At 46.9% G+C, this 16,935-nt stretch overlaps 1 protein-coding gene across 4 annotated transcripts in view; it reads left to right on the top strand.

The window, feature by feature from the left end:
• Positions 1–15,933, top strand: part of ETV6 (ETS variant transcription factor 6) — a 233,283-nt gene extending 217,350 nt beyond the window's left edge. For all 4 annotated transcript variants that reach the window (XM_046011136.1, XM_046011134.1, XM_046011135.1 and 1 more), the window contains 3 exons: positions 5,727–5,869; positions 7,855–7,955; positions 11,578–15,933. In XM_046011136.1, the coding sequence (XP_045867092.1) occupies positions 5,727–5,869; positions 7,855–7,955; positions 11,578–11,683 (350 nt within the window). In that variant the 3' untranslated portion in view covers positions 11,684–15,933. The remainder of the gene's footprint in view (positions 1–5,726; positions 5,870–7,854; positions 7,956–11,577) is intronic.
• The last annotated feature ends 1,002 nt before the right edge of the window (positions 15,934–16,935 follow it).

Consider the following 16,935-nt stretch of genomic DNA (forward strand, 5'->3'; position numbering starts at 1 on the left):
TTTTCCAGGTGCTTCGGAGTACTAATGAGACAATATGTAAATACACAGCACCAGTCGGCTAATTACCAAGCACTAAGGTCCCTTCTCTGTCCTGTTTCTCTTTGCTCTGCTACGGGGCTGCAGAGAATGAGGGGAGAGCAGCAGATACAGCAGCCCCACCGCCCACCCGGGCCTGGCTGGGGCACTGACCTCGCAGGCCTGTGGCCTGCAAAGGGCACCCCTTCGAGGTGCTCTAGTTTCCTTATCTCCTTGGAGATTCACTTCTGCGCTCCCTCTCCCCTCGGAGGCTTTGCTCAGGAATGTCCCACGTGGCTCCAGCTTCTCACACTGGCTGAGTCACTGCCGTTTATTTTCACTGTGAACTACTGAGAAATCAAAGAGCCCTAAGAGAGAAGGAAGTCTCAGGACAGCATTTTTAAACGATAAAACGGTAACTGCCACAGTGGCACGGCGGAAAATAATAGAAGGAGCTTGAGGAGACTGGAAATTCCAGTTCGTGTAAAGGACACACATTTCTGTAATACAGCGTGACTGCCAGGAGGAAGGGGTGCGATTTCCCAGGCTGCCCCCACCTGAGCCAAGCAGAGGCCAGGCCCTGCAAGGTTCCAGCTGGGGCTGAGCTTTAAGCATTTGCTTCCCTCCAGGGCAAGATCCCCCCTCGTCTAGAGCCACTGCTCTCATGCAGAGTGGCAACTTTTTATCTGGATGTTACTTACCTGTTTTGTTATTCCACACCTCAGGCAAAGAGACAGGCAAAGGGCCAGCCTCCCTGGCAGCTGCAGTCCCCGTGCCCGCCCCCCCACCCCCGGCCCCCAGGGAGTCAGGAAGCCGAGATCTGCATTCCTCACCTTAGCCTCTCCCCATACATCTTGCTGCCCCGTACATATGGTTTCTGTTTTCCTAAGCCTCAACAGAGCACAAGCAACTGCCCACACTGTAAACACACCTCTGGGTATCGACACAGGGTTGGCTGCACTGGATTTCTCAACTTTCTGCTTCTAGGTAATGGCTGGTCTAGAGTTGAGGACATGACGGGGTTGGTGGGGGGAGGGGGGACTGAGCTGTGCATGTTGTAAAGCCCGTGTTTCTATAAGCTTAGTTTTTCAAGCTTAGCACTCTTGATCATCAGGTCAGATGATTCTCTGAGGTTAAGGAGGAGGCTGACTCGTGAACTCTAAGATATTCAGCAGCATCCCTGGCCTCTACCCACTAGAGGCCAGTAGCATCCTCTAGCCCAGTGGCCACAACCCAGATTACCTCCAAACATTGTGAAATACCTTCTTCCCTACGGAACCACGTTGCCCCTCGTTTAGAGCCACTACTATAAAGCAGAGTGGCAGCTTTCTGTTTTGTATTTTACTTACCTGTTTTGTTGCTGAACTTGACATAAATTTATTAATCTTTTCAGTAAATTGAAAAAAATGAAACAGGGACACTCACTGTCTGATGAGTTGATGATCATACCCACAGAACTCAGTTGACAGACCTTCATTTAAAATTCCATTTGGGCAGTTGAAACAACATAAAATTACTTTCTCAGAAGCTTTCCCAAAATTTTGATTAACCACCATCATTAAACATTCCCTTTGTCAATAACCTGATTTGCCCACTCAGATTTTTAAACATCAGTTTTGTCTGGCATGGTTTTTTCATTAGAAACCATGTTGGTTATGTGTGAATTGCCCCTCTTTTTACAATCTCTGCTCTGGGAGCATGTACAATGAGTCTCTGGTAGGAGACAGACGTGGGAGGGAAAATATTTCTCCTTAACCACAGGAAGGGATTTTTTACAATGCCTTTTAGCTGTGGATACCCAAGGCACCTCACCCAGCAGGAAAGAGAGAGAATGTTCTCTCTACAGCTGAAAAATGGCACTTCACTGGAGCTAACCCCTTTTCTAAACTTCCTATCATGGAAGAGACAATCCAGATAATGGACATTTGTTTAAAATACCCACGTGCCTTAATACAGAAGACCCTTTAGTTTAAGAGAAATGCACTTAAAATTAATGAATACCTAATGAATTTTTTCACATGCGTGGTCAGGCGTTTTATAATAGGATACTCTTGTATCTATAGAGTTTGGTGGGTTTTATCATATAGTAATATATGTGTATATATACGGTATATATATGATCAGAGAACGTTGTATCTGTGCAAATGTAGATTTCAACAGAACTGAAAAATTGCAGGAAATAACCTCCAGAGGATCTAGGGAACTAAAAAGGATCTGCCTCTTATTTCCTTAAAATCTTAAAAAACAAAATAACTCCAATGGCTTGAGCAATTGTTTAAAAAAAAAAAAAGAGAGAGAGAGAGAGAAAAAAAAGAAAAAAAGAAATCTTCTGTGGTCAGTCCTTTATTTTATCATCTGGAATAATTTTTAACTAAAGAAACAAAATAATCAAGAGTGTTATAAAAGTCAATTATACTCTGAGTGAAACAACTGCTTTATGCCACAGAATTCATATTGCTGCCTCCATTAGTGACTGAGTAATTCAATATGTCTTGAATGTCAACATATTTTTATTACTCAGCTAAAGTTGGCTTTGCTGGTTTAAATGTCATTTAGAGTGATCAGTTGGCAGCTTGTTTGGGGTTATTTTCACATTTATGAAAGGGAAAAGTTTGCAAGAATCAAATGTTCTTGAAACATATAGGTAGAGTCTGTTCTCTGGTAAACCCTCACATTCATTCACCAACCAAAGAGCAGATAACTTTCGAGATCTCTTTTATTAAATGGTTTACATCAAGGTCTGAGTTTGAGGCCTCTGAAAAGCCAGCATGGTAGCCCAGGGCGGGTTAAGCCCTACTTGGAGAAATGGTCTGGTTCCCATGTGTGGGGAATGCAGTGTACCACCAGAGCAAGACAGAAGCCGCAGAAACAAGGAAAGTAAAAGCGCACATGAGCAGGGGGATGGAAGGACCATCCACCTCATGCTTTTAGCTCCAGTGGGCCGAGAGGTGAGGGAGTAGCCATATGATCCTCACCTTCCTGTAGGCACAGTTTCTTTATATCAAACTCCTAAAGACAGTCTTTTTATTGTTAGTCAAATGAACACTCAGAGACTCGCATTCCCAGCCCAGATGAATCCAAAGGTGCCGTCAGGCCTCTGTGCGGCGGACATGGTCTCCCTGTGGAGAAGCAATAGAGTTGCTGTACACACAAACCCCCTTCGTTATTCCTTCTAATTTGCTGGCATTTTATGTAAGGATGTTTGGTTTTGTCAGACGTTTTCCAGTAGGAAGTGATTGCGGGGAAATTAAAACGTCTGCCATATGACGTAGGACAGACACTGAGTCCACAGTCCCGTCCTGTGTTCCATCTGCAGTAAAAATGTGGTGAGACCAGGAGGGGACAGGAGGGTTAAGACGCATCGCCGATTCTCACTGCTTTGCCTAGCAACTAGAGTCATCCTGTGACGAGTGCCTTCATAATGAGCTAAATTCTTCTCAGCCTGCACTGGTGTGGCGCTGACTTCTCCAGGTGCTTTATAGTCCCCCTGCTCTCTTCTCCCCGGCTGGCAGCTGGTAAGAGGAATGACCGGCCGCCTCTGTCACCAGAATGGGGTTCATCTCCCCGAGTATGCAGTGTCTTTGCTTCAAGAAGAGAAGAGTTTGTCCTGTTCTAAAATACAGTATCTCGTGTATCCCATTAATCTTTGGACCCAGATAATTGGGGGCGAGGGGGAATGCCTTGGTCATTTTAAGGCTTGAAAGATGAAGCCTCTTCGAAAATGCCACATTTCCTTCTGCCATTCAGAGAAAAGGCTGGGTTGCAGCAAGGTTGCACTGAACAGAGTGCAACTCAGCTCTGGAAAGTCCGAAAATTTTACAAATATTTATCTGTTAACCATCAGGAAGCATGGTGCAGAGCCTGGACCCCCACGGGTGTCACTCACTCACTATGGCCTTGGAGTGAATTACCAAGCCCTTTAAGCGCCAGCTTCCCCATCCATAAAATAGGAATAGCAACGGCACCTGCCTCCCAAGAGGTCACCAGGGCCGAGTGCAGCCAGGCTTGTGGAGGATGAGCACGGTGCCTGCTCATGGCACCCGGTTACATGGCGTTGTTGTTGTGTTCATGACTTTCCCCTTCATTTGCACCATCGCTCATACAGCAATCCCATAAAAGACATGTTATTCCTGTTTGGTATATGAGGAAATAACCTCAGGGAGATTTAAGAAACTCGCCCAAGGTGACCTGACTCAATGCCCTTGTAAAAAGGCTCCCGAGAAGGGTGTGTTTCATTCCCTGGGAGGTGACCGTGTTGGCTCTGAATTAGTCCAAGTCTCAATTAGACACTGCCTTCCAGGTGTGCCAGGCCTCACCCAACAGAAGGAAGTCAGCATGGTGTCGTGCGAGAGACCCGGAATTTGAATCCCAGCCACCTGGGGCCTCCAAGGATTAGAAAGGATGTGAGGAAGATGCTGAGCTCACGCACAGAATTCCTTTATTGATCCTTCACTACCCGCCCTTCCGGCTGGGGCCTGCTGAGGCACCCAGGATCGGCAGTGAACCCCTGGAAATCAGAGGCTCTTATTCTCCTCTGGAGGCTGGTCCAGAAAGCACACCTAGATAGGACAAGTCTGCCTCCATCCACCTCTCCAGGGCTGCCAGAGGGCACACCACATACCATTTCGGCACATCCAGAAAACACTAGAACAAGGGAAAAGGGTACAGTCTGTGTCTTCTCTTTTAATATGCCAACCCACACCCAAAAGCCAAGGCCCAGCACAGTACCTGGCCTGTATTAACGCACTTAATAAATACTTGTGGCCTGACCAAGTGATGGACAGAATGTCAGTCCTCCAAATGGGGAAAGTGATTTTCTTTTTTACTTTGGTTCCTTTCTACCCTGATTTCATTATGAGAAAACAATTTTAAAGAATTCCCAGGGCGCCTGGGTGGCTCAGTGGGTTGGGCCTCTGCCTTCGGCTCGGGTCATGATCTCGGGGTCCTGGGATCGAGCCCCACGTCGGGCTCTCTGCTCGGCGGGGAGCCTGCTTCTGCCTCTCTCTCTGCCTGCCTCTGCCTACTTGTGATTTCTCTCTGTCAAATAAATAAATAAAATCTTTAAAAAAAAAAAAAAAAGAATTCCCAAATAGGCCATGATGAGAAAATATCTGTCCTCTTTTGAAAACCATGCTAGCCACAGCGCCCAGTCATAGCAAACTGTAGAGTTTTCCTCCCCACAGCCTTTCATGCATCACACTTCTTTTTCTGCTGCTCGGTAGCCCGTCGCGATCTTCTTGTCTTTGTCCAAGCAGCCTCCAACCCCATAGCAATCATGCAGCTCCACCAACCAGACCACGCACGCTGTGTGCCTGGAACCCTGGGACTCTCTTCCTACCCTTTGACCACGCCCACCCAGTGTTACAGCCTCTTTTGGCTTGCTCTCTGTCTTTCATAGGAGCTCTGCTCAAGTTCAAGTCGTAGGTCATGACCTTGGACAAGGTGCTTCCTTTTCCAGGTCACAGCGTCCCCATCTGCGGAGGGAGGCAGATGGTGGGGATGGTCTCTGAGACCTCCACAGGTCAAAGGTTGCCTTTCTCCAGCACCATCCACCAGGTCTCTCTGGGCCCTGGTCTCCTCACCGTGAAATAAGAAAGACCATCAATCCACAGAAGGCAGAAGGGATTCCTTGATTATTTTCTGATTCTTGTTCTTAGTGCCTTAACAGGAAACCTATTCAAAAGTGGTTTTTTTGCCCTTTTCCTCTGTAGACTGTAGACTGCTTTGGGATTACGTCTATCAGTTGCTTTCTGACAGCCGGTACGAAAACTTCATCCGATGGGAGGACAAAGAATCCAAAATATTCCGGATAGTGGATCCCAATGGACTGGCTCGACTGTGGGGAAACCATAAGGTAAAAGGGTACCAGCTATGTATTCTGCCAACTAGTGCCCAAAAAAAAAGAAAAGAAAAAAGACTTTATCTTCTGGGTAGGAGGATAATTGCCTGGCTCCTCCCTCCTCGGTGTGCCCCTCATTATTTAGTTTATTTCTCACGGGGCGAACAATTAGACAGTTGCAAAGGGAAGGAAATAATTAAAGATACCACTTTCCATTTGGTTACTTAGGCCAGGGGCCAGTTAAGTTCACACCCCCTGAGTCTGATAGGGCTACCCTGGGGGCAGCCCTCCATCTCATCCCCTCGAGCTGGCCCTGCCTTCCCTATGTTGCCAGGAGCTGGGGGACAGGGGAGCACCCCAGAGCTGTGGGGAAGGGTCACTTCTGTCCTGCCCGGTTAGAAATTCCCATGTCTGCAAGAGCTCCCTTCTCCGTGGAAATGCTTACGCTTGGACTCTGCAGAATCCCCTTAAAAAGCAAACAGGCCAGAACTGTTTGCCCCCGTACTTTTCCATGCTGGGAAAAGGGACTGGAATTTAAAAGATGCAGTCTTTTATAGTTAGGAAAACTGTCAAAGTGCATAAATGTAAAACACCCTAAGTGTCCACTGTGAATGACTAGATAAAAGAACGATGGTGTATACGTAGCGTGGAATATCAGTCATCCCTGAAAAGGAGAGAAATCCTGTGACAGGCCACAGCACGGAGCAATCTTGAGGTTATTATACTCAAGGAAATAAGCCAGTCACAGAAAGACAAACATCGCATGTGTCCCTTCGTAGGAACTATTGAAAATGGGCAAATTCATCGAACCAAAGAGCAGAATGGTATTGCCAAAGGTTGGGGGGAAAAGGGGAGTATTCATCAATGGGCGTAAATTTTCCATGAAGCAGGATGGGTAGGTTCTAGAGATCTGCTATATAACCTTGTACCTTGTACATAGCGTTACTACGACTGTACTTAACAATCTGTCAAGGGGCTGGATGTCATGTTAAGTGTTCTTACCACAGGAAAAGAAAACAGGGACACAGACTCAAAAATATTTAAATAAATACATCTGTATCCTACTCAAAATAAAACAAATGAGTCACCAAGGTCCAGGCTGAACACAGGCCGGTAGATGTGGGTGGGACAAAGCAGGCAAGACACCTGGGAGACACACCCCGAGGTGAGCTGAATGAGAGGGGGCAGAGGGGGGCACAGCCCAGCCCCACCGGAGGTTGGCAGCCTCAGCTCCCGAGGGCAGGCCCCAGGTCCATGTGGAGGAAGACCTGAAGTAGGCCATAACCAAATACGGCAAGGCCCCATCACAGACTCCTCAGTGTGTGAGTCACCGAGAAAAATCCCGCCGTGGCTCCCGACTGTGCCCGGGCCCTCCCGGGCTCGGAACCTCTGTATTCTTCCTTCCAGAACAGGAATTTAAACAACAACAACAACAAAAATCTTTTCCTTAAAATGATAAACCAGAAACACAAGTTGGAGAAAGGTCACTGTAACAAAAAAAAAAAAAAAAAAAAGAGAGAGAGAGAGAAAGAAAAGAAAAAGGAATTCTCTGTGGGTCAGAAGGCGAAGGATGGCCCACAGATGGGGGGACCCTGCAGGAAATCCACTGAGCAAAGTAGAGCTTGGGCTTGGGAAAGGAAACAAGGGAGGTTGCCTCAGGATATGCTTCCTTAGCTTTAGGGCCAAGACTTTTGACAAAAGGTGATTCACCTTCGGACATGGACACGTCTTGGCTCCAAGACTTGGCGGGGTGTGTGAAAGCAGAGGGGATGGGCACAGGGTCGGGGTGGGGGGTGGGGGCATGGGGGGGGTGTCAGGGGGGGTGCGTGGGAGGGTGGCCCGGGAAGGCAGCAGAGGGAGGAGGGAGAGCTTTCCCCAACCGGCAGTGCCACAGCAGCAGCTGAAGAGCTTTTATTTTAATAGCTCCCCAGCGTCTTCGCTGAGGTTGATTTCACTGTGTCTTTGTGCTTTTTTTCTCTCTTCCTCCTTTGAACAAACAGAACAGAACAAACATGACCTATGAGAAAATGTCCCGAGCCCTGCGCCACTACTACAAACTAAACATTATCAGGAAGGAGCCAGGACAAAGGCTTTTGTTCAGGTAGAACTTCCTTTTTCTCCTTTCCTTCTTTCGGGAGGATACTGTTTTCTTTAAATAAGAGGGAGGAGGGAGACTGTTAAGATCTCTACCTGCCTGTGTGACACTCAAAGCCCTCCATGCTACGAATTGGATATCAGATGCTGGGTTGTTAGAATTTTAGGGGGAATTTTTTTTTTTTTAACTTATGTCTGTATATTAGAGTAAAGCCAAGACGAAGTAAACACAATCTGACTCACCTTTAAAATAATGCAGTGATCAAAGAGTATCATCTGGCATTAACATCCAGCGTAGTTAAAAGGAACAAACAAAGTAACATTGTCGAGGTATTAAATCTAGGCTTCCAGGTTCCCAGCCCCATAAGCTGGGTTCTGAACCAGTGTTTGTCAAAGGGCAGGTCGTGACCCATTCGTGAATCAAGAAATAGATTTAATGAGTCAGTCACAACTGTTTTTTTTTTTAATGAAATGGAACCAAATTGGGTAGAATAGAGTTGAAAATATCAGATGGTATCACATGAAATAGGAGTGACTAATAATTCATGAAAAATTGGGGGGTATGTGTGTATGTGTGTATACATGCTGAGTCATGATGTAAAATGTGTTTTTTATGATGCATTATAATCAGAAAAGTCTGAAAGCTGCTGCACTAGACATTCCTCTTTCCAGACTTCCTCACAACTAATGAGTTCCAACCATTTAACCTACCCCATAGACTATAATTCCAAGTTCTATGTAAGAGAGGAGAAAGAATTAGAAGAGGAAGAAGAAGGGATCTAAAGGAGCAGTCAGGAGAGGTCGAAGTGGTGGTAATTGACACCGGTGGTAATGGCCATGGGGAGACCCAGGAAAGGCTGGGAGAAGGTGGGATCAACACACATGATGTTAGGTTGTGGGTTTAGCAGGTGGGACAAAAAAGAGTTTCAGATGGGGCTAGAGAGATGGATTTGGAATTCTCTACGCACAGGTAGAAAGTGACACTCGGTACGAGTAGATGAGCCTGCTGGGATAGATTGGAAAGAGCAGAAAATTTAGACTTTAGCAGTGGGAGCTATGGTAACTTAGGAAGAGGGAAAACAGTTGAGATCTTGAAAAACAACAGAAGAGGCTGTTCAAGAGTTGGAAACAGAATGGAATGAAGTAAAAAAGAACCCTCCTTTCTCTGGCTCTCCTGATGCTTTCCTGTCATCCTTCACCCTAAACTTGGGCCTGGGCTCCTATTCTTCCTGGATGAAATGATCCCATTACACAGCTTCACTTATCCCTTAATAGTTAGACTCTGTATGCAGCTCTAAAATCCTTGTGAAATTCCAGATCTCCATTTCCAAGAACTTCTCATAGTACATGTGCACGAAATACCACAACACAAAATATTCCTAGTAGGTGAAGACATTCTTCACCTACTAGGAAGTCCCCTCCCCACATCCAGAATTCTCCTTACTCATCAGTGGTGTCACCATTATTCTAAGTGACCAGCCTTGACATTGGAGTTATTAGTGACTCTTCCCATATCCAGGTTAGTCATTGCGCTGGATTGTCCTTGGCTCTTCCATTCCATTTCCACTGCATTCTATTTAGTCGGTACTAGAAACCCCATTTCCCAAGATTTCTTACCAGCAGGTTCCAGGTCGGAGTCTACCAATGACAAGCACTTGCATGAGAATTTAGGAGGTATAAGAACCGCAAAAGCATTAAATTGCTTCCCTGTCTAGACTTTTATGTTATACACCTAGATTAATTCATAATCCTTTCTACCTCTGGTCCACTCTCTTGCCTTCCAAATTCATCACGCACCCTACCAGCTGCCCTACAACACTAGTATGATTCCCTGTGTCAGAAACCTATATCCCTTTCACTTTTGCTTTTTTAAAAATATGTATCCCCTCTAGGTCCATCTCAAGTGTCCTGCCCTTCATGAGGCCTTCTTCAACTACTCAAACACACAGAGATATCTTCTTCCATCATTTCTTGGATTCCCTTGGCCCTAAACCACACTGCATTTGCAATAGTTGTACATGTGAAGTTCTTCTCCCCACAGCTAGGTCATAAGATTCTAGAAAGGAGAGGATTGCATTCTATATAATTGTGTGTTATACCTTATGGGGGTTTTCAGTAAATGTATCTTGACAAGCCCAATGTGGTCTATCAGAAGCTTATTATGGAAAAGTAGTCAAGAGAAGAAAGGGGTAGTTTGCAAGGCCAACATTACCCATGTGTGGATTTGGCCTCAGGAGCTTGTTAGTGACTTCGGATGGTGGGGAGAAGTTTTCATGAGGACATGAAGGGATAAGATGGACTGCAGACTTAACAAATCATACTGCTTGAGAAGTTCAGCGATAAAGGGCAGAAAAGAGAAGCAGTAGTGGGAAAGTTCATAGGCTTCCAAGAGTGATTTTCAACCATTAGAAAAGGACAGAATAGTGCTATTAGTGAGAAGAGTTGGTCATTTTTGAGGAAATGAGTGTTGGAAGCCAGACTTGCCACAAAATCAAGGCCTCTTGGTATGAAACCCAATGTGTAGTCAAGTCAAGTGTTCAGTTGTTGGTGCTCTTCACAGGATGTGTAGGCATTTCGAGAAGGAAAATTTCAGTAGGGACTGGAGCCATTACATGGCTCTTTGATGAGGAGGCAGGGCTCAGAGAAAGGAGCCAAGAGGGAAGACCAGATAAGGTTTGGAGGAAGGCATGAGCCATGGTTTGTGCCAAGTTAGAGTAAAGGGTTCCTGGTCATAAACAAGTGAGGGCCCAGAGCTTCCTGGGTAGAGATGACAGAGAGCCCAGGTGGGCAGGCTGAAGAGTGTGTTCTTGGCTTTATCTGAGAAGTGCTCATCATGGGCTTTCGAACATGAAGTGACGAGAGGAAAAGTATATTTTCAGGCAGTTTGTCTGGTGCAGGGCAGAGTGTCTGGGGAGGGAAAGTGTGCCGGCCCCGAGTGGAACTGTGGAAGGGGTGCTCCCATTCGTGAGGCTACACTGTCTATACCCAGGCTGCCTTCCTGAACCAGGGAAAATCATGGTCGAAATGAGTCGCTGATGTTATTTCCAACAAGAAGATAAAGCTTGCCATCTGCACCCAGCTGCAGAGGAAGATAGACTAATGGGGATTCATTGCTAGTGTGTTGGGTGGATCAGTGATAACATTGAAAAGGATTCTTTCTTTTTGCCTTTCTAATTTCCAAGAGCACCACTAACTTGTCCTCTTATGAAAATTTTCTATTCGACATTTAATTGTATCCTTTGAGTTAAATTCAAGTTTTGCATACCATTCCCCAGGCTCCCAGTCTGGGATGGAAATGGATCTACAGCTCTCAGAGGTCATTGGAAAAATCTAACTCTCTGAAAATAAGAATCAATGGGCTGTACCAGGGTTCCCTTGCATGGCCATGCACAAGGCACTACACAGCCTCAATGGGTGCTGTCTCCTAGACTTGTTTTATAGTTCTTTGGCCATTTTCAGGTTGTCAGAGAAAGGGGCACCTCTTCCCAGCAAGTTAGCATTACTGGCGGGGTTCAGTAACTCTCCAGCTGTTTGAGGTGATGGGGCCTTTGCTTTTAGTTGAGAGTTCAAGGGGAGGACCAACTTGAGGACAGTGTAATCTCTGGACCCCTCCATTTCCTCTTCCAAAGGTTTATGAAAACCCCTGATGAAATCATGAGTGGCCGAACGGACCGTCTGGAGCACCTTGAGTCCCAGGAGCTGGATGAACAAATATACCAAGAAGATGAGTGCTGAGGGAACCAAGCCACGGCCTCAGCAGGGGGCCGGCAGCCAGGGGTCCCCTGCCCGCGAGGGCCCTGGAGGCGTGGCAAGCAGGCGGGCTGAGAGCTGAACCGGAAGAGACCCGGGAGTGGGAGTGACACTTGTCTCGCGTAGCGGGAGGGTCCCCAGAGCACCTTAGACAAACCACCCAGCGGAGGCAGGGCTGGCATTCTGGCCGAGGGCACGAGCCTGGGACTCCTGGTTCTGTTTTCTCCTCATGTGAAACCTCTCCATCTGTAATTCCTCACCCTCACCCATCCACCTATTGTTAATTTCATGGTGTTTTCGGTTTTTTTTTTTGTTTTGTTGTGGTTTGTTTTTTTTTTTTATAAAGACCATGCAGTTTGACTTTTCATCATTCATACGGGGGAAGACATCCAAGGTTGTTTTCCTATGGAAATATATATCTATTATATATATATATATATATCTATTTTTTGCAAATCTCACAAAGTGCAGCAAGCCCAACTGGTCAGGAAAGAGAACACTTGCAAAGGGTTTCAGGTTCCTCTTCAGCTGCCATGTGGATCAGATTTGTGCCTGTTAATGTTGGGTCTTGGCGGGGAAAAAAAAAGAAAGAAAGAAAGAAAAAAAAAAGATGCTTTTAAAAAAGATAAAGTGAAAAGGAGAGCTTTTTCTCCCTCTCGCTCTTTCCTTCCCGGCCTCCCGTCTATCCTCCCTCCCCGCCTCCTGTTGAGGTTCAGATGCCTTTTAGCAGAGTTGAGCCTCTCCTGGAGTCCTGAGCATTACGGACGCCCAGAGGCCATCTGTGGCCTGGGTCCTTTGCAGCCGGCTCTGCCAAATCAAACCCACATCCCGGCATCTGGCTACCCACTGGAGGGAGGCCCCAGACCTCGCAGGTGCTGCGGTCCTCCAGCAAGAGACATGCCAGCCCAGCGGGCTGCCCCCCCCACACACACACACACTCCTACTCCCACCCCGACATGGCTGCGAGAACCCCAGGACTTGGTGGTTCCTCGGGACGGAAGATTCAGGACAGAAGGCGGCCGCGTCATTCAGAAGGCCCCAGCATCATGGGATTAGCTTGCAAGTTCTGCAGGGCAGAAAATACAAAAAGACTCCACAGGGCCTGATGGTCAGAAACTAGGTGGAAATTGTGCTGCAGGGGGGATCTGTGCTTCCAGGGCAGGTGACTTAGGCTAGCGAGAGAGTGAGAATGACCATCCGGAGGCCATTTGTAGTCAGTTTTATGCCCTCGTCTGCTTTGTTTTGTCTTTTTCCCAATTCCTAGCCTGCTTTCTTTCTTTCTTTCTTTCTTTCTTTCTTTCTTTCTTTTTAACTTTCCCTGGTCCCCACAGGATCCAGGGCATTTGAGAGGGGAGGGCCCTGGTGTACACAGCCACTTGCTCCGGGTGTTCGCCAGACCAGGACAGACAAGAAACTCCTCAGATTCATTACCTGTTTCTTTTCTTCTTCTTTCTTAGCTGTGTTTCAGAATGGACCCATTTGTGGCTCTTTTTCACCTCCAAATCAGGTCCACAGTATCTTGTAAAATGAGGGAAGTACCACCTCATAGTACTTTTGATGATATCAGATACTTTTAGAAAGCTGTTTTAGGGTGGGTTTTTTTTTTCCTTGTCTTGCCACCTGAATTGACTCTCCGATTTCCAGGTTCAGAATCCAATATTAGGAAGACAGTCTTTTTTAATCCTAAAGATTAGACCTGCCGTACAAAGCCCCCTCCACTCCCCGTCCCGTTCCTCTGTTTCCTCTACTCACTCGGGCGAGCACCTCACACTCCCAGCATCACCACTGGCAGCACTAGGGGGAGGCTGCCGGAGCCCTGGGTGTCTCCCCAAGCCACTTCTGACCGCGTCAGGCAGGTGGGGGTTGGAGGAACACAGGCAGGAGGAATTCAACCCCACCCATACTGACAAGGACCCCAGCCTGGGGAGAAGGAAGGACAGACTGAATGTGGGTCAGCGGCACCGGAAGCAGGGAGCCCTTCAAAGCTTTTCATCTGTGCTCCATTCCTGCCTCTTAATCGAACCACGGCTAGACACGTGGCTGTAGCCAGCCTCCTCTGCTGTCACACCATCCCCCCAACCCAACCTTCCAGAAGGTCAGGCTTGCGGTCAAGTTAGGGACCTGCTGTGTGAGGCTGGAGGGTCCACTGATGAAGGAAGGGTTTGGTCTCATCTGCTTGAACGGTGGTGAGATTCAGCTGGCCCCAGCATGCTACAGATACCTTTCACAAGCAGTCACTCCAGTCTCTAAGATGACTGATGGCTCACACCTGGAGATCTTAAGCCAAGTACCTGGTGTGTTATGAAGGCTGTTGAGTGTAAGGGCTGGAGAGAGAGGGTGCATTTTGACTGAGGCCCTTTGTGTGACGATGAAACCAGAGACAGGACATGGTGGGGCTCTTCCCTAAGGTTAGAACATCTCATTCTGATAGAAGGACCCAGGCTCTCACTGTTCGAAGAATATTGCAGTTAAATTAGGGAGGGAAATTCTCATTGGCCCCGAGGATGTCGGTATATAAAGCAATACCCTGTAAGAATACGTAGGACAGGATGACACCTTCAGTCACTTGAAGAATAGAAGGTGCTAATTCCAATATGATCTTTATTTCCCACCCAGATATTCCCAATAAGAGTTTTCTGTTGACTCCCTTAAATTAGGCAAACGTCTTTCTCATTGCTTTGAGCTAACATGCGGGCAGTGCTGACACCAGAGACACAGCGCTTACACGCTCCTGACCCCAGGGATGCCTTAGGACATGCTGACCTCACTCTGGACTTGGCAAAGCACCTGATAGACCCTGGGAGGGATTCAGAGGAATCGGGCACAGCCCCGGCCCCCCCGAGACCGTCCACTCAACCTGTAGACCCTATACAAGCTGAAATTCCTTACTTCAACACTAAGTGCTGGAGCCAATGGCACGTTCACCTGGGACCACGTGAAAAGTATGTCTGTGACCTGAATAGTTATCCTTTCCCTGCTGCTGTCCCGGGACTGCTTGGCTTAGATCGGAAATGGAGAAAGGGCCTGCAGAAGAGCACCGCAGAGCGGGGAGAGCTTGCTTCAGCTGTTTCTGGGGGGTCGCTCTTGCTTGTATCTCCAGCTGGAAATTCTCTAGCACCTTCTCTTGCCTGCATCTTGGGTTCGCCACGTTGCCTCCTCTCCATCAGAGAAAGGCAGTGGCAATTGGCTGGACTGGCCATGTGGCAGAATAGTCTCTCTTTCTGTCCCAAGGCAACTTGGTCTCTTGCCTGACGCAGGGTCACCAATGTCCTGAGTCTGTTCTTTCTTTCTTTCTTTCTTTCTTCCTTTCAGGGGGACATCCCCACAGAAAAAGGGGATAACAGACTGATGTATTTTCTCCTCTCAACAGTGTGTTTGGAACCCTCTTACCCGGGGTCTTTTTATGCTGGTGTCTTGCCCAAATAAGAATGTAGCTTTAGCTAAAACTTCAATGGCTATGACAGGATCCACCTAAATGACTACGTACCTACTGTTTCCACCTTTCACTGTCTAGGCTCCAAGTCAGTACATTTTTGAAACATTCACTCCCCTCTCCAGAAGGGAGACCTGAGTGTCCAGGAGGTAGGATGGTGCCCTGGGAGCAGACAGCATGCCAGGGACAGAATGAGGAGTGGAATCCAGCCTGGCCAGACCCCTGTTTGACCCATTCCCACCCAGGAAGTCGAATATAAAAGACTTGGGGAAATCCCCAAAGAAAAAAGGGCAGGGTTTTTTTGCCCTGACGTTCGGTGCTAGTAAGTTTTCATCCCCTCAGCCTGCTCCTCTTCTCTGTAGAAGCCTGGAAGGAAGGCAGCGATCTAAGGAAGCCATGGTGGGGGAGGAGGGTGACAATAATTCCTGCCTGTCTAAAAACCACAGAAGACTAACCTGATACTCTTTTGGCCCCATCTGCATCAACACTAAACAACTACAAACTCCCCGAATCTTTCACACACGCCAAGTGAACATTCTCGACGATTTCTCTTTGTGACTGCAACCACCTGCAAACCAGAACGAATCTAGAATTTCTTCTTTTTTTCTTTTTGTTTAATTTCTAATCTCTTGTTGTTTATGAGGTGTGGGGTTTATAAGGGACTGAATCAAATGAATGTAACAAAAAAGAAAAAAAAAACAAAAAACAAATGCCTTTTCTCAGGGCCAGTGAGTTGCAAATAATTTTTAAAGAAAAGCCTATAATTGCATCATCTCAATAAATTTTTTATAAAAAAAAAAAAGAAAGGACCAAGTCTCTGTTTTTCATAATGTGAAATGGAGTCATACAGGCAAGGTACACCAATGAGGTAAATCCTGTCTCCACTCAATTACGGTATAAAGTGCAGTCCTGGTTTTTCACTGGCAGGCAGCCCTGTCACAGAGCCGTCTGCAAGGCAGTCTTGAGACAAACGGCCCCAGAAGGGTCAGAAAGTTCAAGTCTGAGCATCTGCCCCAGGTAGGGAAATATGCCGGAAGGAACCCCACCAGAGATGCCTGGGTCCTGTGCTGGGCCAAAGATTATCAGCTCACCGAGGACTGCAGTGATTCCAAGGTCCTCCCACGATCCTTAATCCTACCAAAATCGTGGATGTGAGTCTGCAAGTGAGGTAGGGCTCCAGACTACGCTAAGGACCACAGTGACCTGCAAGGTCATCACCCAGCTCAGAGCCCACCCCCATGCTCCGAATGTCTCCGCGACACTGGCCAGTGGGGCCCCCTGCCAACCAGTAGGCGCTTATGATTTCAATATCAAACATCCTGCGATCATCCAGAACTATCTGTCCTCAGAGGTGGGTAGAAACGAAAAGAATGGAACATGAAGCAAATGAAATTGCTGGTTAGCAACTCAGATGTAAGTTTGGGGAGCAGACGTTTGAAATCTGTCAGGTCATATCTGTATTTAAGTTGTCCCGGGTACTCTGTCTTCCGTTACCATGGATTGCTGATACTTGGCCCTCTGTTCCATACAAAGGGAGCACAGTATCAAAGAGAAAGTGTCCATATATTTCCTGAGGTGCTAGTAATGCATCTGAAGCTCCTGTTTTTATAACTCAGCATCACCTGGGAATTGCTAGAAATGCAGATTATCAGTTCCTATCCCATAAACTAAATCAAAAACTTTGGTGAGGAAGAAATTTTTAAAAAGTGAAAAAAAAAAACAAAAACAACTTTGGTGAGGGAGGGGGACTTAGCAATTTTTAAACAAGCTCTCCAGGTGATTCTGATGCTTGCTAAAGTTTAGG

This window comes from Meles meles, chromosome 7 (genome assembly GCF_922984935.1).
Source record: "Meles meles chromosome 7, mMelMel3.1 paternal haplotype, whole genome shotgun sequence".
In the NCBI taxonomy this organism is placed as follows: domain Eukaryota; kingdom Metazoa; phylum Chordata; class Mammalia; order Carnivora; family Mustelidae; genus Meles; species Meles meles.